Consider the following 24,652-nt stretch of genomic DNA (forward strand, 5'->3'; position numbering starts at 1 on the left):
TTCCCACAAAGAACTGAAGTCAGCATGAACTCCAGGTCAGGGTCTTCCAAAGAACCCTGAAAGGGAAAAATAAAGATACTAAAGATGGAAATACAGCTGTTTCTGAAGATGCAAGCAAAGGAGTCGCTGTTTAGCACCATCTTTACTCCACTCTGCCTCTTTATGTTACCGTGTCTGCCATCATAATCCATAAAATTGTGAGAATTCTGGGGTTGAACAGTCATACTTATTAAATATGTTTTCATTCAGATTTATATGCTCCTGCAAATCTTGTGATGGAAGTATTGCGCATGTTATGTGGCGGAAAAGAGTGTGCTACAGAATGCCTGTACAAGAGTATCATTATTGATGCCCTTCTTTTTCCAATACTCACATTGCTGAAAGGAAAACAGGTGCAGTAATTTCTACAAATGTTATCACTTCTTTTACTATGTTGACACTTGATTTTATTCACCTCAATTACACCTCCTGTCTCCCTTATAATAAATAAATAATCCCATCCTGTCCAATCTTGACTTGTGACTTTATTATTCCTCTGTACTCTTTTCAGTGTAATGTACTGGCAAACAGAACTTACTCAATATTCAAGCTTAATAACAATAGCATGAATCCTATTGTGATCTCTCTTTTATATTCTATACCTCAGCTTGTATACCTACCTCAGCATCCCATCTGTCATTTTAACCATTAATATGGTCTCCCCACTGTCCTCAATATCCAAAATCTTGTTCATTTGAAGCCATCTTCTTGCACCTTCCCAAATGTATTACAACATACTTACTTTTATTAAATTCCATCCCTGTGTTTCTTTTCAACTGATCAGGACATCAATAGATACCAAGTTATTCTGTTCCCTGTGCAGTACATGGGCAAGTTTTGTATCATCTGCAACTTTGTTTGGTTCCTTTACACTTGATCAGTTGAAATGATATTTCCTGAAGGACAATACTCATAGAATAAAGGAACAGTTGCTTCATAGGAAATGGCTATTAAATCTTATTTTGCCTGCATCAGTTCCATGTTCTACTCACATGTACCTTTTCTCCATCGCCCTTCAAGTTCTTTCTTCTTATGTGTCTATACAGCTCCCTTTTGATTACTCCATTTGAATCTGCATCCACTCCTATCAATAATATTGCATATCAGGTTCTTACTACCAATTTGTAAACAAAAAAATCAATCCTCATTTCACCTTTTGTTCTTTAGTTTTCATTAATCCATGATCCCTAGTTCTTGATTCCTCCACTAATGGGAGTAGTTCCCCTCTATCTATTTATCCTTTATAAAATTCCTTAAAATTTTTTTGAAATTTTACATAAAATCTATGAAAATACTACAATAGCATTTATAAGATTAATTTTAAATTGCTTTTTAGATATCTTGGTTTATAGTAAAAGTTATATTAATTTGATATTTTTTGAAATGAATAGATAATTACCTGTAATGAAACAGTGTTGATAAACATAGCTGATATTTTGGCAAGGATAGCCTCTACAGACCGAGGACTTAAGTTGCTACTTTTTGGTGAAAAAGACAATGGCGTTGCAACAAGTAGGTAAGAAACTACACAGAATTTAAGTAGAAATACAGTTTACCTATGTTTAAAATCCTTGCTGTTTTGTCTTGTGACCAAAAATACAAATCTCTTGGGATAGCAAAGTTTCACATGTTTTTAGTTAAATCATTAAAATGTTGTAGTCTCGACTTTTTTTTTTCAAATGAATGTACATATACCATTTCCAGTTGAAAATATTAATGGGCAATCACCTAGTAAACAGAAATTTTAATGATTCTTAAGAAACTAAACATTGATTTTTGAACAAACTATGCATCATAAGAATTTTCTATATTTTGCCAGTCTTTCTGCTGCACATGTAATTGCTGAATTTACCAAAAAGCTGCTGGATGGATGGCTTCCAGCTTTAGATTACACTGAGGCATCCTCAGCTCTGAAGGGAGCTTTCATTTTTGTCTGCCGTCAGATGTACAATACATGTGAGGGTCTCGAAGTTCTGATGCCCTATGGTTTACATGAATCTATCTCTAAAGCATGGAAGAAGGTAACACATAATAATGGCCTACATTGTAATATGTATTTCTTCTGTAAATCTTTTACTTTTCTTCAGATCTTTATCTTCTTTAAAAGCATGGTTTAACAGAGTGGAGAGATTAAGATAATGATCAAGCTGAAGAAACTGAATGAACTAGAACTGAACTGAATGTAATCACAAAGCAGAGATAAGCTGCATGTTATTCCAAGTGTTGTGCTTGTTACTGGACTGGAACTTGATTGGGAATGATATCAGTTCTGCAGCAAACTGTCAGCATTTACTCCCACACCCCAGTTTATGTTAGAAAATTCAGGGCACATTCCACCCACAAGTACCAAGCAAAGCTGCTGACTGACATTTGCTGCTAATTTCCCAGCTGAGTTTTGGCATTGAACCTCCAAATAAATCCTCTAGTGCGATATGAATTTGCTCTGTTTCTGAGTAGCTTTCAGAATAATTGGCCTGTACAACCTTTGTTAGATTAGACCTATTGTGGGAGCAGCCTGTCAGTTCTTTTCAATAGAGAGGAATAGCTAAGAGGGAGAAGATTGATGCATTTTTTTAATTCCTTGAATTTGATATTTTTTAAAACTGACTTAATTTCCCCTTTTATATTTTTAAATAATCATTAAATTATCCAGTTGATTCTAACTGCATATCACAGATACTCAGTGGTATTCAAAGTCTTTGATAACTTTCACTGCCAGTTCCTAATAATTCATTTAGAAAACTTCTTCCTAAAGGTACTATAACAAAGTTATGAACCAGCTAAGCAAAGCAAGTTTAAAATTTTTTATAATATCAATAAGATGAATGTCTGCCTCCAAATTCTCAGTGGCCACATTTCATTATTCTCCTTAGCAAGAATGCAAAAACTCCAAGCATCTCTTACTATATGATATTCCCTGCATTAATCTTTTTGCCTATTAAGAGAGACTGAAAAGATAAGAGGTGAATACTAATAATACAAAGGACTCTCATTTACTATATAATGAAGTAGTGTAATTCATTTCCCAAAGCACAAGTAAAATTGACGTTGAATAAAAATGGTAGTTGACATACTACTTGACGTGCATACCCTTTGTGTATCTCAATTAGTGTATCATTACTTACTGGAGCCATTATTATTGGTGATCTGAATATTTTTTAAGGGCCATTTGCTTACTAAACTTAAACTCTATATTTTGGAATCTCTTATTCATGACCTAATTTCAAGCTTTGAAAAAAATATATAGTTGTTGAAGTAGCTGAAATAGATTACAAATTCTTGTTTTCTAATTGGATATATCGTCATAACTTTCTTATGGTGTTGAATATTACAAAGTTAAAATTTATTTTTTGCATGTTAGATTTTTTTTAAGATATAAGTGCAGATGAAGAGCGGTTCTTTTGTTGTACTCATTTTTAACTTTAATTTGTGAATCAGGCCAGTTTACTCATAGAACGAACACCAACTCCTGTAGCAGGAAGTGAATCAGGCTCTACAACAGCTCAGGAATTGCAAAACGTGTAGGTATATCTGAATTGTTGTTTCAGAATTATTTATGATCACAATGACAAACAATATTTATCTTGTCTTTATTTTAAATTCTGGTGTCCACCAGATGAAACCAATGCATTGCATTGAATACGAAGACCAGTCATAGATTTCATAATATAATGATTCAGTCTGCCTCCCTATTGGTAAGATGGTTTTATTTTTCAACAAAGTCTAATACAGGTTAGCATTAAGGTAGGATGTCTGCAACATCGCACTATCATTATATTATATCATAAAGACCATAAGACATAGGAGCAGAATTAGTCCACTTGGCCCATTGAGTCTGCTCGGCCATTCCATTATGGCTGATTTATTATCCCTCCCAACCCCATTCTCCTGCCTTCTCCCCATAATCTTTCACACCCTGTCTAACCAAGAAGCTATTTACATCTCATTTAAATATACTTAATGATTTGGAACATCATTGAACGATGTTCTCTTCTATCTCCTGAGCTGCCTCTTTCAGAATGTTTTGGTGTAGTCTATCTGATCCAAGTGACTTACCTACCTTCAGACCTTTTAGCTTCCCGAGCACCTTCTCCTTAGTAATAGCAACTACACACACTTCTGCACTCTTAACACTCTTGAATTTCTGGCATACTGCTAGTGTCTTCTGCAGTGAACACTGATGCAAAAGTACTAGTACGTTTGTCCTCGATTTCTTTATTCCCCCACTACTACCTCTCCAGCATCATCTTCCAACAGTTCAATATCCACTCTCACCTCTCTTTTACTCCTTATTAATCTGGAGGGAAAAGCATTTGTATCCACTTCTATATTATTGGCTAGCTACCATGATATTTCATCTTTTCTTTTTTTTTTAGTTGCCTTCTGTTGATTTTTAAAAGCATCTCAATCCACTAACTTCACACTAATTTTTGCTATATTTTATGCCCTCTCTTTTTGCTTTTATGCTGTCTTTGACTTTCCTTGTAACCCAAGATTACCTCATCCTTCCTTTAGAATACTTCACCTTCATCTTTGCTGCACCTTCTGAATTGTCCTCAGAAACTGCAGCCATTGTTCTGTGCTCAGTGTCAGATGTGGGAAGACCTGGAGTCTCCCAGCCTCCTGAACAGCTATATCTGCACTCGGTGTGTTGAGCTGCAGCTCCTAAGGGACCGCGTTAGGGAACTGGTGTTGCAGCTTAATGACCTTCATCTGGTCAGGGAGAGCGAGGAGGTGATAGAAAGGAGTTATATGCAGGTGGTCACACCGGGGCCACGGGATACAGACAAGTAGATAACAGTCAGGAGAGGGAAGGGGAAGAGTCAGGTACTAGAGAGTACCCCTGTGGCTGTTCCCCCTGAACAATAAGTACTCCTGTTTGAGTACTGTTGGGGGGGACAACCTACATGGGGGAAGCAACAGTGGCTGTGCTTCTGGCAAAAGTCCAGTCCTGTGGCTCAAAAGGGTAGGGAAAGGAAGAGGAAGGCAGTAGTGATAGGGGACTCAATAGTTAGGGGGTCAGACAGGCAATTCTGTGGACACAGGAAAGAAACTCAGATGGTAGTTTGCCTCCCAGGTGCCAGGGTCCAGGATGTTTCAGATTGCGTCCAAGATATCCTGCAATGGGAGGGAGAACAGCCAGAGGTCGTGGTACATATTGGTACAAATGACATAGGTAAGAAAAGGGAAGAGGTCCTGAAAAAAGATTACAGGGAGTTAGGAAGGAAGTTGAGAAGCAGGACCCCAAAGGTGGTAATCTCGGGATTACTGCCTGTGCAACACGACAGTGAGAATAGGAATAGAATGAGGTGGAGGATAAATGCCTGGCTGAGGGATTGGAGTAGGGGGCAGGGATTCAGATTTCTGGATCATTGAGACCTCTTTTGGGGCAGGTGTGATCTGTACAAAAAGGATGGGTTGCATTTGCAGGGGGGCCAATATCCTGGCAGGGAGGTTTGCTAAAGCTACTGGGGAGAGTTTAAACTAGAATTGTTGGGGGGTGGGAACCGAACTGAAGAGACTGGGGAAGAGGAGGTTGGCTCACAAATAGAGAAAGCTTGTAGACAGTGTGTGAGGGAGGATAGGCAGGTGATAGAGAAGGGACGTGCTCAGACTGACGGCTTGAGATGTGTCTATTTTAACGCAAGGAGTATTGTGAACAAAGCGGATGAGTGTGGATCAGTACTTAGAGTTATGATGTGGTGGCCATTACAGAGACTTGGATGGCTCAGGGACAGTTGAAATTTATATCCCAAATCCTTGCTTATATACAGAGGCCTGTATATAACTCACATCAGGTCTTTTTACCTTTACAGTTTCTTAACTCTACCCACACGGATTCTACATCTTCCTGTTACCTGTGAAGTATTGGTTTGAGAATATGCCCAGTAACTGATTTTGAAAGACTTTCCACCAAAAAAGTTGTAGAATTGTCTAAGTAATGTCAAGGTTTAGTCGCCAGAAGTGAGGATATGCTGATTTTTGCTTTGGGAGTTGTATGAAGTGAGCTGCTTTTCTTGCAGAAAGGGGAAGCTATCTTTGGTGCTCAAGATTCTGTGGAATTCAGGAGAGTACTCTTGTCCACAAACAATATCACCAGAATAATTTGATGCATTTTCTTAGCGTCTTCAGGATATTCTTTTGTTTGTTGCATGTTTAATGTCTTGCTTAACTTCTGTTTTCCTAAAACTCATGAAAGGTTTCAGCCTGAAATGTCGACTGTTTACTCTTTTCCGTAGATGCTTCCTAGCCTGCTGAGTTCCACCAGCATTTTGTGTGTGTTGCTTGAACTTCCAGCATCTGCAAATTTTCTGATCCTTATGTCTCATTGATACAAGGTTGGATGTGTCTTATCAGCCTCAACAGATAAGAATTTGAAGTTTGTGTCCAGATTTTTGAGGATGTACATATCTACTAGTTCGTTGAAACAAACAGATCTTGCAGTGCCAACAAAATGCCTTGCCAACAGTGAGGCAAAAATGCTAAACATCAAGCATAAATTACTCACAGAGCATGTTTTTATATTTATTGCCCGAGCAATGATCTTGCAAGGTTAACCAAACATTGAGTCACTTGCTGGGTTTTCATTACTGATGAAAATTTGATTGTTTCCACAGGCAGTCACTTACAAGGTGGCAAAGGCAAAAATCTACTTTCACATTACAGAAATGTATTTAAAATATTATACCTAACCTTAGAAAAAGAAATTCTAATTCTGTTGACTGAAAATTGAAAAGGTAGGGAAGAACCAGCTGGGTAAATGCCTCCTCAGGCAATACAGAATGGGTTGGCTTTAACTGATGAAGAGTCTCGGCCCAAAACTCTTTATTTCTCTCCATAGAAGCTGCTTGACCTGCTGAGTATTTCCAACATTTTGTGTGTGTTTTACTGTGGGCCAGCTTTACTGGTGTTGTCACATCTTGTGGCTGGATAATACAGCAAAATTGTTTAAGAAATAATCAGAATTACTGATATTTGTCTAAAAGGGCTACTGGTAAACAAATAAATAAACGAACTAGTTAGTGATGTTGATACTTAATAGTTTAAGAAGTTTAGAATGCCTTATGTTTTTATCCTTGTATATTTTGCAATTTGACAGTTGAATAACATGTCTGATTTTGCCAGCTAAGACATAATAAAACAAAATCCTTTAACTTTCTTGTCAGGATGATCTTGGAAGAAATGCTCCTAGACAATCTGTTAAACTTTGCTGCCTCTCCAAAAGGATTATTACTTCTGCAGCAAACTGGAGCAATCAATGAATGTGTGAATTATATGTTTAGCAGGTTCACTAAAAAACTTCAGGTTTGTATAGACTCTGCGGGCATTAATTTCTTGAGAATGAATGGATCTATATTAGGTGTCTACAAAATAATGTAACCATCTTTCTGGAATATCATTTGATCATTCTATCCATTTCTATTTCAAAACATATTTGAAAATTCATTCTTTTATATGGCTCTCTCTCTCTCTCTCTCTCTGATACTCCACCTTTGTATATCCATGTTCTTGCATGCCCCTGCATAGTTTATATACTGTATTTTTAGAATGGTTCTCCACTTTTTCAGGGCACAACCACTTTGTGAAACCCTTCTGTTTTTAGTTTTCTTTTGCATTTGTCTTTTAAGCATGCTGGCAGCTTCCATAATATGTTTTTATTTCAATTAATCACCCAAAAATATCTTATGAAAATTATATAGTCAGATTGGTTGTTCCCTCTCAATTTCCATAAGATTTGCCTTTGCTTTTTCATCATGGCTGATCCATTTCCCTTCTCAGCCCCAATCTCCTGCCTTCTCCCCGTATCCTTTCATGTCCTGACCAATTTTTTCTAAATTTATATGCTAACCTTCTCCAGAGACCATTTTATACTGCTTTTATCTTTATTTTGGCACACTTGCACTAACTACAGCTCATTCTGCATCTGCAACATAGGATGAATTGAACCAAGTTTCAGACTTCCTGCTCTTTGTGTTATCTGGTGTATTTGCAATGCTGGGCTTTGTACTTCTGAGTTGTGAGTTGGATCCCATTTTAGGTGTTCAATCATAAGGCTGGAAGTTATTGTGAGATGCTAACAATTCCACACTGACCTGCTCAAGGATGGTTTGCTTATTGTTTAATCAGTTAAACGTGGAAGTAATGTTGGTGACATTTACTTAAGAATTATCTTTTATTTAGTTACTTCAACCTGCATAAATTTAGCTATTTTTGTATTGTCTATTCAGAAAATAATTTTTTTTAGCTCTTAGGTACAGCCAGTACAAATTAAAGGAGTAATCTTTGTCTTCTTGCAGTTTGAAATTACAGAATAGTGGCATATTTCATTAATTTACAATACCCAACCTAAATTCCAGTTGTAATATTTTAATGAATATAGAAATCCTGATTACAGATAGGAAGCCATTTATTGTCAGATAGCATGTAGTTTAGACATATTTTACAGTTGGTAATGAGCACCGTTGGTTCCTGATGATTTTATTTGAAAAAGATCTAAATTTTCCTCAGGCAAAGCTATCAGGAAATTTGCAGAAGCCACTGAAATTGTGTGGGGTGCTCAATTCAATTCCCATTCAGAAACTTAGTCAGAGTAGTCAAAATTGTGGAAGGAATTGAATGTTGTTTGTGAAGTTTAGAAGCCATCAAAATTGATTAAAACCTTTGAAAGAAAAAATGAATATAAATATTTCTTAATTTTAGTTAAATAAACTGATATGTTTTTCAAATACCTTTTCATAATTTGTAAGTTAATTAGAGTTTTAAAAATTCCTAGAAAAATTTAAAAGGTTATTTTAAAATTAATAACCTATCTGACAGTCTGAAATGATCTGAGACACTCACAGCTGTTCTCCATGCATATCAAATGGAAAAAAAAAACACTTGTGCCTACCTGGACCAAACAAGCATTTTTCTTTGCTGTGAGATTGGAATGTAAATTTGGGCTGTTTAGCCCAAGTTCCTTTCTCTATGCCAAACCCCGTGAGAGCCTGCAGGCCAGCAACATGTTTTCAGGGTTTCCATGCAGAAAAATTGATATCAAATTCTCCATATTCATGAAGTTGCCATCATTGTAGCATATTCTAGAATTGATGTAGAAATTTACCTACTTTTCACTTAATTTGGCAGGTCAGTAAGTGTGAAAAGTTTGGATACGGAGTAATGGTTACACAGGTAGCTGCAACAGCACCTGGCATTGCGGCATTGCAAAGTTCAGGTAAATATTGAAGTTCTTCAAATCTTGAATGAAAGGGAAGAGGTTTAATTTAAGTGAATTGTTATCAGCATTCTTTGTGATTACGGTGATGTGTGTGATGATATTATGCTAATGCTACGTTTGGAATATAAGTGACATTGGATCACATTATCATGGAAGTGCATATCATTGGGCACTCATAAGACACTATATTTACTTTGTTTTTTAGCTTTGACATCAAACATATATAGCTAAGCAAGTTGCTTAAACAAATGTTTGGGCTTGTCCACCCTATCAATTCCTCTGAATCCCAGAGCCATGGAATATTTGATCAGGCACAGACCTTTCTACACAGAAATGTTCAGAAAGAGATCATAGATCATCTGATCTCCAATATCCTATAATCCTTCCTGATGTACGACTGTAGCTGTAGTTCCTGGTCTCCAATCTTCCTTCCTTTCACCAAATGGTAGATAGATAGATAGATACTTTATTCATCCCCATGGGGAAATTCAACTTTTTTCCAATGTCCCATACACTTGTTGTAGCAAAACTAATTACATACAATACTTAACTCAGTAAAAAAATATGATATGCATCTAAATCACTATCTCAAAAAGCATTAATAATAGCTTTTAAAAAGTTCTTAAGTCCTGGCGGTTGAATTGTAAAGCCTAATGGCATTGGGGAGTATTGACCTCTTCATCCTGTCTGAGGAGCATTGCATCGATAGTAACCTGTCGCTGAAACTGCTTCTCTGTCTCTGGATGGTGCTATGTAGAGGATGTTCAGAGTTTTCCATAATTGACCGTAGCCTACTCAGCGCCCTTCGCTCAGCTACCGATGTTAAACTCTCCAGTACTTTGCCCACGACAGAGCCCGCCTTCCTTACCAGCTTATTAAGACGTGAGGCGTCCCTCTTCTTAATGCTTCCTCCCCAACACGCCACCACGAAGAAGAGGGCGCTCTCCACAACTGACCTATAGAACATCTTCAGCATCTCACTACAGAAATTGAATGACGCCAACCTTCTAAGGAAGTACAGTCGACTCTGTGCCTTCCTGCACAAGGCATCTGTGTTGGCAGTCCAGTCTAGCTTCTCGTCTAACTGTACTCCCAGATACTTGTAGGTCTTAACCTGCTCCACACATTCTCCATTAATGATCACTGGCTCCATATGAGGCCTAGATCTCCTAAAGTCCACCACCATCTCCTTGGTCTTGGTGATATTGAGACGCAGGTAGTTTGAGTTGCACCATATCACAAAGTCCTGTATCAGTTTCCTATACTCCTCCTCCTGTATGATGTCCACAATCCCTCCCCATTTCAAATGCTGTCCTATTTCCCCCTGTTCCCCACATTGGTGCCATTCTCATCTAACTTCTCCACTACAAGTAGCATCCAGATCCACACTCCCCACCCTCACTACTGACGTTAAAATATCTATTGGCTGGAAGACAGGTCTACCATTTTTGAGTGCGGGTAAGTTACTTGAAGCTCACTTTCCTATCCCTAACCTTGAAAGAGGAGTTCTAAATGTCACCTTTAAGATGAAGTAAGATTTCCTTACGATTGGATACAGAAATTGATACACCAAAGCTATGGAAAATAAAATGGGAATTATAGACATACTGACCATAATCTTTCAGTTCTCCTGAGATAGACATCTTACATCAAAGAGAACTGAAGTAATTCAGTGAATAGAAGTAACATTAAAAGGACAAGAGAGAGCGAGTTGTAATTTATTGTTATTTGGGGATTGTTTTACAAACAATAATTTAAGTAAAAAGGCCTTTGCTTAGGGCATAAATTATTTTGATAGTGACAATGAACTACCAGTCCTCCTGAGAGGAACCTGACTGTGCATATCATTTTTCATGAATTTGCATTTCATATTAATGCAGTAGGAACATAGGATGAGCAGCAATCTGGATTAAATTAAAACACAGATTTGTGGTGAATACATGTTTTTTGTATTGAAGGTGATCATCAGTGAAATTATCCAGGATTAGGTCCTAGGACTCATGATACGTTTGCTTCCAACAAAAGAATGTGAAAATCTCTGAAAGTGAGAGGAAGTTACCCAACATGGTTAAATAAATCAAACTGAAAGCTACACACACAAGATGCTGCTGGAACGCAGCAGGCCAGGCAGCATCTATAGGAAGAAGCACTGTCGACATTTCGGGCCGAGACCCTTTGTCAGGACTAACTGAAAGAAAAGATAGTAAGAGATTTGAAAGTAGGAGGGGGAAGGGGGAAATGTGAAATGATAGGAGAAGACAGGAGGGGCAGGGGTGAAGCTAAGAACTGGAAAGGTGATTGGCAAAAGGAATACAGAGCTGGAGAAGGGAAAGGATAATGGGACGGGAGGCCTAGGGAGAAAGAAAGGGGGGGGGAGCACCAGAGGGAGATGGAGAACAGGCAAAGAGAGATGGGCAGAGAGAGAAAAAAAAGGAGGGGGGGATAAATAAATCAGGGATGGGGTAAGAAGGGAAGGAGGGGCATTAACAGAAGTTAGTGAAATCAATGTTCATGCCATCAGGTTGGAGGCTACCCAGATGGAATATAAGGTGTTGTTCCTCCAACCTGAGTGTGGCTTCATCTTGACAGTAGAGGAGGCCATGGATATACATATCAGAATGGGAATGGGACGTGGAATTAAAGTGTGTGGCTACTGGGAGATCTCTGGCGGACAGAGCATAGGTGTTCAGCGAAACGGTCTCCCAGTCTGCATCGGGTCTCACCAATATATAAAAGGCCACACCAGGAGCACCGGACACAGTATACCACAGCAGCCGACTCACAGGCGAAGTGTCGCCTCACCTGGAAGCACTGACTGGGGCCCTGAATGGTGGTGAGGGAGGAAGTGTAAGGGCAGGTGTAGCACTTGTTCCGCTTACAAGGATAAGTGCCGGGAGGGTGATCAGTGGGAAGGGATGGGGGAACAAATGGACAAGGGAGTTGCGTAGTGAGTGATCCCTGTGGAAAGCAGAAAGGTGGGGGAGGAAAGATGTGCTTGGTAGTGGGATCCTGTTGGAGGTGGCTATTCAGTTTGGCTAGATACACATCAACACTAACTTGATCTAAGCTGTAGTATTCTATCAACTTCATTCCTTGATTTTCATATAACCTTTGTTTCTTTGGTAGTTCAAATGCCCATTTCAAATTTGGCTTGCAGATTTGGCATGATTAGATCAAGACCTTTCAAATGTGCTGCCATTATTTCTGTAACAAATGATTCTAACATTTTTTCACCAATTAGGCTTGTCAGTCTCTAGTTACACACTTCTTGTCTGTCTTCCTCATTGGATCCAATATTTTGATACTTCTCCAGAACATAGAACAGTGCAGCACAGAAACAGGCCACTTGGCCCACAGTATTGTGCTAAACCAGCTAAAAAGCAAATCTAAAGCACCCAAGCACCCTTGCACCTTCAGCATGTCCATATCCCTCCATTTTCCTAGATCCATGTACCTATCCAAGCATTTCTTAAAAGCCTGTAATGTATTTGCCTCTACCACTATGCCAGGCAGTACATTTAAGGTGTCCACAACTCTATGAGTAAAAAACTTACCCCTCACATCTCCCTTGAACCTACCCCCTGTCACCTTCAATGTATATTCTCTGCTATTAGACATTTCATCCCTGGGAAACAGATGCTCTCTGTCCACTCTAACTATGCATCTCATTATCTTGTAAACTTCTATTAGATCTCCCCTCAGCCTCTGACGCTCCAGAGGAAACAACCCAAGTTTACCCAGCCTCTCATAGTAGCACATGCCCTCTAAACCAGGCAGCATCCTGGTAAACCTTTTCTGCCCCCTCTCCAAAGCCTCAACATCCTTCCTATAGTGCAGATTTGGCCTAAACTGAGTTTTATGAAGTTGCAACTTAACCTCCTGATTTTTTAAACTCAATGCCTCAACTAATGAAAGTAAGCATTCCATAAGCCTTCTTAACACCTTATCAACCTGTGTAGCCACTTTCCAAGAGCTATGAACATGGATCCTAAGATCTCTCTGTTCAGCAACTCTCTTAAGACCCATGCCCTTAACAATGTACTGTCTCTTTGCATTTACCCTACTGAGATTCAATGCTTACATTTATCTGGGTTAAACTCCACGTACCATTTCTCAGCCCTTATCTGCAACTGGTTTATATCATACAGACAGACAGAAAGACATACTTTATTGATCCCGAGGGAAATTGGGTTTCATTACAACCACACCAAGAATAGTGAAGAAATATAGCAATATAAAACCATAAATAATTAAATAATAATAAGTTAATCATGCCAAGTGGAAATAAGTCCAGGACCCGCCTATTGGCTCAGGGTGTCTGACACAAGTTTGATGGCCACAGGTAGGAATGACTTCCTATGCCGCTCAGTGTTACATCTCGGTGGAATAAGTCTCTGGTTGAACATACTCCTGTGCCTAACCAGTACATTATAGAGTGGATGGGAGTCATTGTCCAAGATGGCATGCAACTTGGACAGCATCCTCTTTTCAGACACCACCGTCAAAGAGTCCAGTTCCATCCCCACAACATCACTGGCCTTATGAATGAGTTTGTTGATTCTGTTGAAGTGCATTAAAATATACATGTTATAATCATACCTGTTATTTTGAATTTGCTTTCAGTACTTTGCCTGGCATCTTCCTTCTGGTCCGGTCCTTCCCTTATTGACCTGGGCTCTTGTTTCTAGTCCCTGGCAAAACTAGTTTAAACTCTCCTGAGAAGTTACAAACCTTTGGAAAATCTTAATTAATATATCCACTATTTTGATGGTCATTTCTTTTAAAGTGACCCCATCTCCCTATCATAATCAATGACACTAACAAATAGTCAGGAGGACATCATTCCCAGTTCTGTCTGGATATAATCATCTCCTTCTTATTTAGGTCCCACCTTCCCCACCACCTGAAGTAATCTTACCCTGAGGCCATCTGTTGGTCGGGGTCAATCGTGGATGATGTGTTCTAACTGTCTGCATGATACTTAATCCAGGGCAGTATAATATGGAGACCAAGCTGTTACCCATGTAGCAGGCTGCCCCCTCCACAAAGTTGATGAGTCCAAAGGAATGGCAGAGAATGATACAGTTTGGCATCAGCGACATTGCAGAAGTTGCCAGTCAGCATTGAACTCAACATAGGACTGTTTTAGGGACTCCAAATTTTTCTTCAGGGTTTACTCCCGAAATGTTCCTCAACAGTAGGTATAGCCACAATGCAGCAGAGGTTTGAGATCAGAGTTTTCCCTCTCCTAGATGAGCTACTAACCATAGATGATGAACCCTATGTACCCAAAGCGACTGGTTTTAAAGTGCCAATAATCTGCCTTTAACCCTACAAAGTAGAAATGGTTCTGTCAAGCTTAGTAGCTAAGTCACACCTGAAGGTCAGGAGCTGGACTTGGTTGGCAGAGTCTATTTGAGATGCATGCTATTGAGAGCATTTATTAGGTTGAGCTTATCCCTCCACCATCCTCCAGCTATAACAACTTTAAGGAAATGAAATAATCTTCTACATTTTGAACAATTTTACACTTTTCTGTTCTTACCAGAATGGATAGGACTTCTTATATCTGCAATATTTCACCCATTTAATTAACTTGTCTATGTTCTTTTCCAAACTTTTTTTCTCATAGCTTGTGACAGACTCCACAATCTCCTGTATTATCTTCCAAATAGAAGTACCAAAATACAGAATTAAAAAATACAGAGGCTCGGTATACAAAATAAATATTTTTGAAAGTGAAATTAAGCAGAAAAAAGCATAGTTAATGGCACAGAACACTACAGCATAGAAAAGGCACTTCAGTCCATGCAAAACTTGCCTAGTCCCGTTGATCTGCTCCCAGACCATAGCCCTCCATACCCCTCCCATCCATATACTTATCCAAATTGCTCTTAAATGTTGAAATCAAGCCTGCATCAACCACTTCCGCTCACCCAACCCCAGTGGAAACACATGAGAAAGTCTGTAGATGCTGGAAGTCCAAGGCAAGACACACAAAATGCTCTGATGGAGTCCTGATGAAGAGTCTCGGCCCAAACTATCATCTGTTTATTCATTTCCATAGATGCTGCCTGACCTGCTGAGTTCCTCTAGCACTTTGTATGTTTTGCCTCAGTGGAAAAAAAAACCTGCTTGTATTTCCCATAACCATACCTCTCAAAGTTTTGTATACCAAAATTTTGTAGGTATGTAGGTTTTGATCTTTCTTTAGAATCCAGAGAGATAGTGTATATTGTATTGATTAATAAAATATTCTGATAAGAGGTCACTGACCTGATCTTTAGCATTTATTTCCTTCTTTAGGGTACTACTTAGTAAGTACAGTATTCCATCATTTTCTGGTTTATTGTCCATGCCAGATTTTTCTACTCCCATATTTATCCCAAGTTATCCAGTTATCCCAAAACCAATACTACTGAGTGAAAGTTTATAATATAGTGTTATACCCAGCTTAAATAAATGTAACTTACACATTAGTCTTACTTCTTTTCATGACATTGCATTTAAACTCTTTTGAAAAATGTGTGCTTTCATTAGTAGTATTACCAGTCTTAGCTACAGGATGTATGAATATGTGAGGTAGTAAGTAATATCTATCTTGACAGAACATTTGATATGGAATATCTGATTAATCAGCACAGTTAATTGCAATTCTCAATTTTTTTGTATGTCATATTTTAACATAGAAATGTAATCTATTTTTGCTGTTAGGGTTCATCAAAGCACTTGTAATGGAAATGTGGTCAGTTTTGGAGTGTGGAAGAGATGATGTTAGAATGATCAATCCTAAACCAACTCCAGTGGAGCCCATAGACCGAAGCTGTCAGAAGGTAATAGCAAAAGTTTAAAACAGATGTCTGGATTTTAACCAACACAGTTGTATTTGTGCAATAAAATGCTTACCAGGTGATCCCTGTTGATTTTAATTCTCCAAGGGTAGATAAAATAGAACATAGAACGTACAAATTTACAGCCCTTCGGCCCACAATGTTGTGCCGACCGTGTAACCTACTCTAGAAAATGCATAGAATTTCCCTAGCGTATAGCCCTCTTTTTTTTCTAAGCTCTATGTACCTATCTAAATGGCTCTTAAAAGACCCTATAGTATCTGCTTCCACCTCTGCCGCCAGCAGTGCGTTCCATGCACCCACCACTCTATGTGAAAATCTTACTCCTGACATCCTCTTGGTATCTATTTCCAAGCACCTTTAAACTATGCCCATCATGTTAGCCATTTGATCCCTGGGAAAAAGACTCTGGCTATCCATATGATCAATGCCCCTCATCATCTTATATCCCTCTATCATCCTCCATCACTCCAAGGAGAAAAGGCCAAGTATACTCAACCTATTCTCATAAGGTACACTCTCCAATCTAGGCAATATCCTTGTAAATCTCCTCTGCACTCTCTCTATAGTATCCACATCCTTCCTGTAGTGAGGTGACCATCACACCTGCCCCAAAAGAGGTCCTAATGATCCAAAAATCTGAATCCCTGCCCTCTACTTCAATCCTTTAGCCACACATTTATCCTCTGCCTTATTCTATTTCTATACTCACTATTGTGTGGCACAGGCAGCAATCCCAAGATTACCACCTTTGAGGTCTTGCTTCTCAGCTTCCTTCTTAACTCGTTGTATTCTGCTTTCAGGACCTTCGCCCTTTTTCTACCTGTGTCGTTGGTACCAATATGTACCACGACCTCTGGCTGCTCACCCTCCCATTTCTGGATTTTGTAGACTCGCTGAGAAACATCACGAACCCTGGCACCTGGCAGACAAACTACCATCCTTGTTTCTTTTTTGCATCTACAGAATCCTATATGTTCCCCCTAACTATAGAGTCCCCTATTACCGCTGCCCTCCTCTTCCACTCCCTACCCTTCTGAGCCACAGGGCCAGACACAGCCACTGTTGCTTCACCCAGATAGGTCCCCCCTCCACAAATGTACTCAAAATAGGAGTACTTATTGTTAAGGGAGACACCCACAGGGGTGCTCTCCACTACCTGACACCCTCCCTTCCCTCTCCTGATGGTCACCTGCTTTTCTGTCTCCTGGGGCCCAGGGGTGACTACCTGCCTGTAGCTCATGTCGGTCACCTCCTCACTCCAACAAGCCGAAGGTCATCGAGCTGCAGCTCCAGTTCCCTAGCTCATGCTGCAGCTCGATGCATCTGGCACAGATGTGGTCATCAGGGAGGCTGGAAGTCTCCCAGACGTCCCACATCTGATACCCAGAACAGAACACTGGCCTCGCAGACATAGCCACTATTCTAAAGCTCCGAGCCCCGCGAAACACTCCTTTTTTAAACTCTTCTCCCCGACTGGTGCAAAGCTCTCTCTGTCTTCGAATAGAGTTAAATATGCTTGGAAATAGTGAGCAACAACAGGTGCAGAGTGAATGAGGAGCTAAGGGAAGTTATCGATATTAAAATAAATAGTAGTGATTAAATTAATGAGAATGTAAATTAATAAATCCTGATTACCTCAATCCTATAGTTTTAAAAGGGGTGGTGACAGAGATCATTGATGCACAGACTGTATTCTTCCAAATTACTTTGATCCTTCGACAGATCCCCGCAGACCAAAATGTAAGTCCACTGCTTATGAAATGAAGATGAAAGAGAAAAAAATAAAAAGAAAAACAGTAATAGAGATAATGCTATAATCTTCTATAGTGGAATGGGACACTTAGAAAATAATAATAGGATAGCAGAGATTTGTATTTGGCAAATTGAGAAGTTTTTGTAACTAGAATTGTAATAAAAAGGAACCAATGAATGAGTTGGATTTACAGTTTCAGAAGACTTTTGATAAGATGTGAATTAAAGAGACTATTGGAGCATATGAGACTAGGCGTAAAATACTGATGCAGATAGAGGATTGCTAATAAGACAGAAAACAGAATAAGAATAAATAGATAATTTTTGGTTGAGAGATCAGCACAGGGGCCCACCTTTTCACAATCTAAATCAAGGTATAACATATCCAAATTTGTTGTTTTGACCAATCTAAGTGACAGTGTGAGTTGTGAAGATAATTTTGGGGGATCTGAGCCAGGTTAAATGAAAGGGTAAAAAATGGGAGATAATAAAATGTGGGGAAAAAATGGGACTTCATCCATATTGGCAGAAAAAGGATAAAAACAGAATATTTTTTCCACTTGGCATTAAGTTTTCAAAGGGACCTGAGTAAACCTGCCCACTGATTGCTGAGAGTTGCAGCATACAAAATTCCTACTAAACATGATTGGTTAGTCGCCAAAATGTTATTTCTTCTGGCTAGGATGTTTAGAGCCAAGTGTCACCATCTTTAAGGTATCAGCATTGAGGATTGAGATGAAAAATCTTCTCATTAAGCAATAGTTAGTCTTTTGAATATATTCAAGACAGAAATGCTAGATTGAGAATATTAAGAGATGTGGGGTGAGTGGTAAAAATGGTATAAAGATAAATGATTAGCCATATTCTTATTGAGTGGAAGAGCAGGTATGAGGGGCCAAGTGGTCTACTCCTGCTTATTTTTCTTAAGCCTTGGTGTGCCCTCTTGACAAATAAGCATTTTGCTTTTCTGGTTTTTTACATCCTAACAGGAATTCACCCATCTCTCAAATTAGCAATTCTAGATCAGCAAGATTTTCTGCTATATGAATTAAAATAAAGTGATTATTTCACAAACAGCTTCTGTTACCACTTATTGGTAAATTAGTAAATCAGATTATTATGTACTGAAGTGCAGTGAAAAACGTCTTGTGTACCATTCATACAGATCAACTGAGGTAGTACAAAGTAAAGCAGTAACGCAGTGGAGGATAAAGGTGTTACAGATAAGATTTCTGGTTCACTGACCTATGGTGAATTTAAATGTAGGTTCCTAAAGTAACTGGAGTACTGAACCATCCTGATTAAGAGTCATACATAGTAAAGTAACACAAAAATTATATTAACTACCTCGCATGCTCTTGATCTTTTCAAGGATTTCAGGTTCCCTGGCCCCCATCATCTTATTTTCACTATGGATGTCCAGTCCCTTTACACCTCCATCCCCCACCAGGAAGGCCTCAAAGCTCTCTGTTTTTTTTTCTGGACACCAGACCTAACCAGTTCCCCTCCACCACTACTCTCTTCTGCCTAGCAGAACTTGTCCTCGCTCTAAATAATTTCTCCTTTGGTCCCTCCCTCTTACTTCAAACAAAAAGTGTAGCCATGGGTGCTCACTTGGCTCCCAGCTAGGCCTGCCTGTTTGTCGGCTACGTGGAACAATCTATGTTCTTAGCCTACACTGTTGACTGTCCTGTACTTTTCCTGTGCTACATCGACAACTGCATTGGTGCAGCTTCCTGCACTCGTGCTAAACTTGTTGATTTCATCCACTTTGCCTCCAACTTCCATCCCGCCCTCAAATTCACCTGGTCTATTCTGCTACATTTCCGACACCTCCCTTCCCTTTCTCAGTCTCACTGTCTCTGTCTCCGGAGACAATTTATCCACTGTTGTCTATTATAAACCCATGGACTCTCACAGCTACCTGGACTATACCTTGTCCCACCCTGCTACTTGTAGAAAGGCCATCCCCTCCTCTCCATTTCTCCGTCTCCACTGCATCTGCTCTCAGGATGAGGCTTTTCATTCTAGAATGAAGGAGATAGCCTTCTTTTTCAAAGAAAGCGGCATCCCTTCCTCCACCATCAATGCTGCCCTTAACCACATCTCTTCCATTTCATGCACATCTGCTCTTACCCCATCTTCCCATCACCCTACCAGGAATAGGGTTCCTCTTGACCTCACCTACCACTCCACCCCCCCCCCCCCACGTTAAGCACTTAATTCTCTGAAACTTCCATCACCTCCAAAAGGATCCCGTCATCAAACACATCTTTCCCTCCCCCTACTTTCTGACTTCTGTAGGGATTGCTCCCTTTGTGACTCCCTTGTCCATTCATCCCTCCCCCACTGATCTCCCTCCTGGCACTTATCCTTGCAAGCGGAACAAGTGCTACACCTGCTCCTACACCTCCTCCCTCACTACCATTCAGGACCCTAAACAGTCCTTCCTGATGAGGCGACACTTCACCTTTAAGTCTGTTGGGATCATATACTGTGTTTGATGCTCCTGGTGTAGCCTCCTGTATATCGGTGAGACCCAACGTAGGTTGGGAGACTGCTTCACTAAGCATCTACACTCACTCCACTAGAAAAAGCGGGATCTCCCAGTGGCCACTCATTTTAATTTTGCTTCCCATTCCCATTCCGATATGTCCATCCATGGCCTCCTCCACTGTTGTGATGAGGCCACACTTTGGCTGGAGGAACAACACCTTATATTCTGTTCAGGAGGCCTCTGACCTGATGGCATAAACATCAATTTCTCAAACTTCTGGTAATGCCTCTACCATTGTCACTGGCAGTGTATTCCACGCTCCCACCACTCTCTGTGTGAAAAACTTACCTCTGACATCCCCCGACAACTACTGCCAGCACCTTAAAACTATGCCCCTTCGTGTTGGCCATTTCAGCCCTGGGAAAAAGCCTCTGGCTATCCACACGATCAATGCCTCTCATCACCTTTTACACCTCTCTTAAGTCACCTCTTATCCTCCATCGCTCCAAGGAAAAAAGGTCAAGTTCACTCAACCTATTCTCATAAAGCACACTCTCCAATCCAGGCAATATCCTTGTAAATCTTCTCTGCACTCTCTATAATATCCACATCCTTCCTGTAGTGACCAGAACTGAACACAGTACTCCAAGTGGGATCTACAACCTTATATAGCTGTAACATTACCTCATGGCTCTTCGTCAATCCCACCTAAGGCCAACACACTATATGCCTTTTTAACAGCACTGTCAGCCTGCACATCAGCTTTGAGTGTCCAGTGGATATGGACCCGAAGATCTCTCTGATCCTGCACGCTGCCAGGAGTCTTACTATTAATATTATTTTCTGCCTTCAAATTGGACCTACCGAAATAAACCACTTCACACTTATCTCTGTTGAACTCCATGTGCCACTTCTCAGCTCAGTTCTGCATTCTATTGATGTCCTGCTGTAACCTCTGACAACCTTTGAAACAATCCACAACACTCGCAACTTTTGTGTCATCAACAAACTTACTAACCCACCCTTCTACTTCTTTATCCATGTCATGTTTAAAAATCGCAAAGAGGAGGGGTCCCAGAACAGATCCTTGAGGCACACCACTGATCACCGACCTCCATGCAGAATATGATCCATCTACAGCCACTATTTGCCTTCTGTGGGCAAGCCAATTCTGAATACACAAAGCAAGGTCCCATGCCTCCTTACTTTCTGAATGAGCCGTGCATGGGGAACCTTATCAAATGCCTTACTGAAATCTATAATACTGCTCTCTTTTTGGTTCAAAGATAAATATGAAGGAACTCCTTTTGTTTCTACATACAAAACAAATTGGAGAATTGGAGGAGTAAATTTGTAAGGAGATAGCAGATATTTGTAGTAAGCACAAGGTTGTGATTGTGGGAGATTTTAATTTTTCACACATAGACTGGGAAGCCCATTCTGTAAAAGGGCTGGATGGTTTGGAGTTTGTAAAATGTGTGCAGGATAGTTTTTTGCAGCAATACATAGAGGTACCGACTAGAGAAGGGGCAGTGTTGGATCTCCTGTTAGGGAATGAGATAGGTCAGGTGACGGATGTATGTGTTGGGGAGCACTTCGGGTCCAGTGATCACAATACCATTAGTTTCAATATAATTATGGAGAAGGATGGGACTGAACCCAGGATTGAGATTTTCGATTGGAGAAAGGCTAACATTGAGGAGATGCAAAAGGATTTAGAAGGAATGGATTGGGATTATTTGTTTAATGGGAAGGATGTAATAGAGAAATGGAGGTCATTTAAAGGTGAAATTTTGAGGGTACAGAATCTTTATGTTTCTGTTAGGTTGAAAAGAAAGGTTAAAAGTTTGAGAGTGCCATGGTTTTCAAGGGATATTGGAAACTTGGTTCGGAAAAAGAGTGAGATCTATAATAAATATAGGCAGCATGGAGTAAATCAGGTGCTCGAGGAATATAAAGAATGTAAAAAGAATCTTAAGAAAGAAATTAGAAAAGCTAAAAGAAGATACGAGGTTGCTTTGGCAAGTAAGGTGAAAATAAATCCGAAGGGTTTCTACAGTTATATTAATAGCAAAAGGATAGTGAGGGGTAAAATTGGTCCCTTAGAGCATCAGAGTGGACAGCTATGTGTGGAGCCGAAAGAGATGGGGGAGATTTTAAAACAATTTCTTTTCTTCGGTATTCACTGAAGAGAAGGATATTGAATTGTGTAAAGTAAGGGAAACAAGTAGGGAAGTTATGGAAACTATGACAATTAATGAGGAGGAAGTACTGGCACTTTTAAGGAATATAAAAGTGGATAAATCTCTGGGTCCTGATGGGATATTCCCTAGGACCTTGAGGGAAGTTGGTGTAGAAATATCAGTGGCTCTGACAGAAATATTTCAAATGTCATTAGAAACGGGGATGGTGCCAGAGGATTGGTGTATTGCTGATGTGGTTCCATTGTTTAAAAAGGGTTCTAAGAGTAAACCTAGCAATTATAGGCCTGTCAGTTTGATGTCAATGGTGGGTAAATTAATGGAAAGTATTCTTGGAGATGGTATTAGGAATAGTCAGCATGGATTTGTGCGTGGAAGGTCATGTTTGACAAATCTTATTGTATTTTTTGAAGAGGTTACGAGGAATGTTGACGAGGGTAAGGCAGTGGATGTTGTCTATATGGACTTCAGTAAGGCCTTTGACAAGGTTCTGCACGGACGGTTAGTTAGGAAGGTTCAATTGTTAGGTATTAATATTGAAGTAGTAAAATGGATTCAACAGTGGCTAGATGGGAGATGCCAGAGAGTAGTGGTGGATAACTGTTTGTCAGGTTGGAGGCCGGTGACTAGTGGTGTGCCTCAGGGATCTGTATTGGGTCCAATGTTGTTTGTCATATACATTATTGATCTGGATGATGGGGTGGTAAATTGGATTAGTAAGTATGCAGATGATATTAAGGTAAGTGGCGTTGTGGATAATGAAGTAGGTTTTCAAAGCTTGCAGAGAGATTTAGGCCAGTTAGAAGAGTGGGCTGAACGATGGCAGATGGAGTTTAATGCTGATAAATGTGAGGAGCTACATTTTGGTAGGAATAATCCAAATAGGACATACATGGTAAATGGTAGGGCATTGAAGAATGCAGTAGAACAGAGTGATCTAGGAATAATGATGCGTAGTTCCCTGAAGGTGGAATCTCATGTAGATAGGGTGGTGAAGAAAGCTTTTGGTATGCTGTCCTTTATAAATCAGAGCATTGAGTATAAGAGTTGGGATGTAATGTTAAAATTGTACAAGGCATTGGTAAGGCCGAATTTGGAGTATTGTGTACAGTTCTGGTCACCGAATTATAGGAAAGATATCAACAAAATAGAGAGAGTACAGAGAAGATTTGCCAGAATGTTATCTGGGTTTCAGCACCTAAGTTACAGGGAAAGGCTGAACAAGTTAGGTCTTTATTCTTTGGAGCGTAGAAGGTTGAGGGGGGACGATAGAGGTATTTAAAATAATGAGGGGGATAGATCGAGTTGACGTGGATAGGCTTTTTCCATTGAGAGTAGGGGAGATTCAAACAAGAGGACATGATTTGAGAGTTAGGGGGCAGAAGTTTAAGGGTAGCACGAGGGGGGATTTCTTTACTCAGAGAGTGGTAGCTGTGTGGAATGAGCTTCCAGTAGAAGTGGTAGAGGCAGGTTCGGTATTGTCATTTAAAGTAAAATTGGATAGGTATATGGACAGGAAAGGAATGGAGGGTTATGGGCTGAGTGTGGGCCACTGGGACTAGGTGAGTGTAAGTGTCAGCATGGACTAGAAGGGCCAAGATGGCCTGTTTCCGTACTGTAATTGTTATATGGTTATATATCTTTTAACTAGGTCATATGGACTCACCAGAGAGCTGACAGGATCTTTTGTCTAATGTAGTTATTAAAGGACAACATTGTGTTCCCTCACCATAGCAAAAAATGTTGACTGATGTAATATGTAGTTGCGATAGAATGAATTTTGAGCTGTCATCCTTTTGATTCAAGTGGGAACTTCTCTGAGTTGAGGAGTGACCAATCAGCAGTGCGTAAAAAGAGCTACCTTTCAATCAGGTCTGCATTCAAGATTTAAAAAGCAGAGTTTTGCGTCAGTTTTTTCTGAGTTGGACAATCAACGTTGTGGATGTGTAAAAGAGCTAACTTTCAATCAGGGCTGTGATCGACATTGAATGCGTGCAGTGCTTCACAGCAGTTTCTCTGAGATGAGGAGTGACCAATCAACAAGAAGGAATTATTAGAAAGGGCCAATAAAAATACAATGCAAGCAGAGCAG

At 39.8% G+C, this 24,652-nt stretch overlaps 1 protein-coding gene across 3 annotated transcripts in view; it reads left to right on the plus strand.

Moving 5' to 3' along the window:
• The window catches only part of tbc1d32 (TBC1 domain family, member 32), a 220,380-nt gene that overhangs the window by 98,281 nt on the left and 97,447 nt on the right, over nt 1-24,652 (plus strand). For all 3 annotated transcript variants that reach the window (XM_073057379.1, XM_073057381.1, XM_073057380.1), the window contains 7 exons: nt 250-392; nt 1,431-1,555; nt 1,859-2,060; nt 3,478-3,560; nt 7,206-7,344; nt 9,166-9,253; nt 15,971-16,089. In XM_073057379.1, the coding sequence (XP_072913480.1) occupies nt 250-392; nt 1,431-1,555; nt 1,859-2,060; nt 3,478-3,560; nt 7,206-7,344; nt 9,166-9,253; nt 15,971-16,089 (899 nt within the window). The remainder of the gene's footprint in view (nt 1-249; nt 393-1,430; nt 1,556-1,858; nt 2,061-3,477; nt 3,561-7,205; nt 7,345-9,165; nt 9,254-15,970; nt 16,090-24,652) is intronic.

This window comes from Hemitrygon akajei, chromosome 9 (assembly GCF_048418815.1).
Source record: "Hemitrygon akajei chromosome 9, sHemAka1.3, whole genome shotgun sequence".
NCBI classification, from domain to species: domain Eukaryota; kingdom Metazoa; phylum Chordata; class Chondrichthyes; order Myliobatiformes; family Dasyatidae; genus Hemitrygon; species Hemitrygon akajei.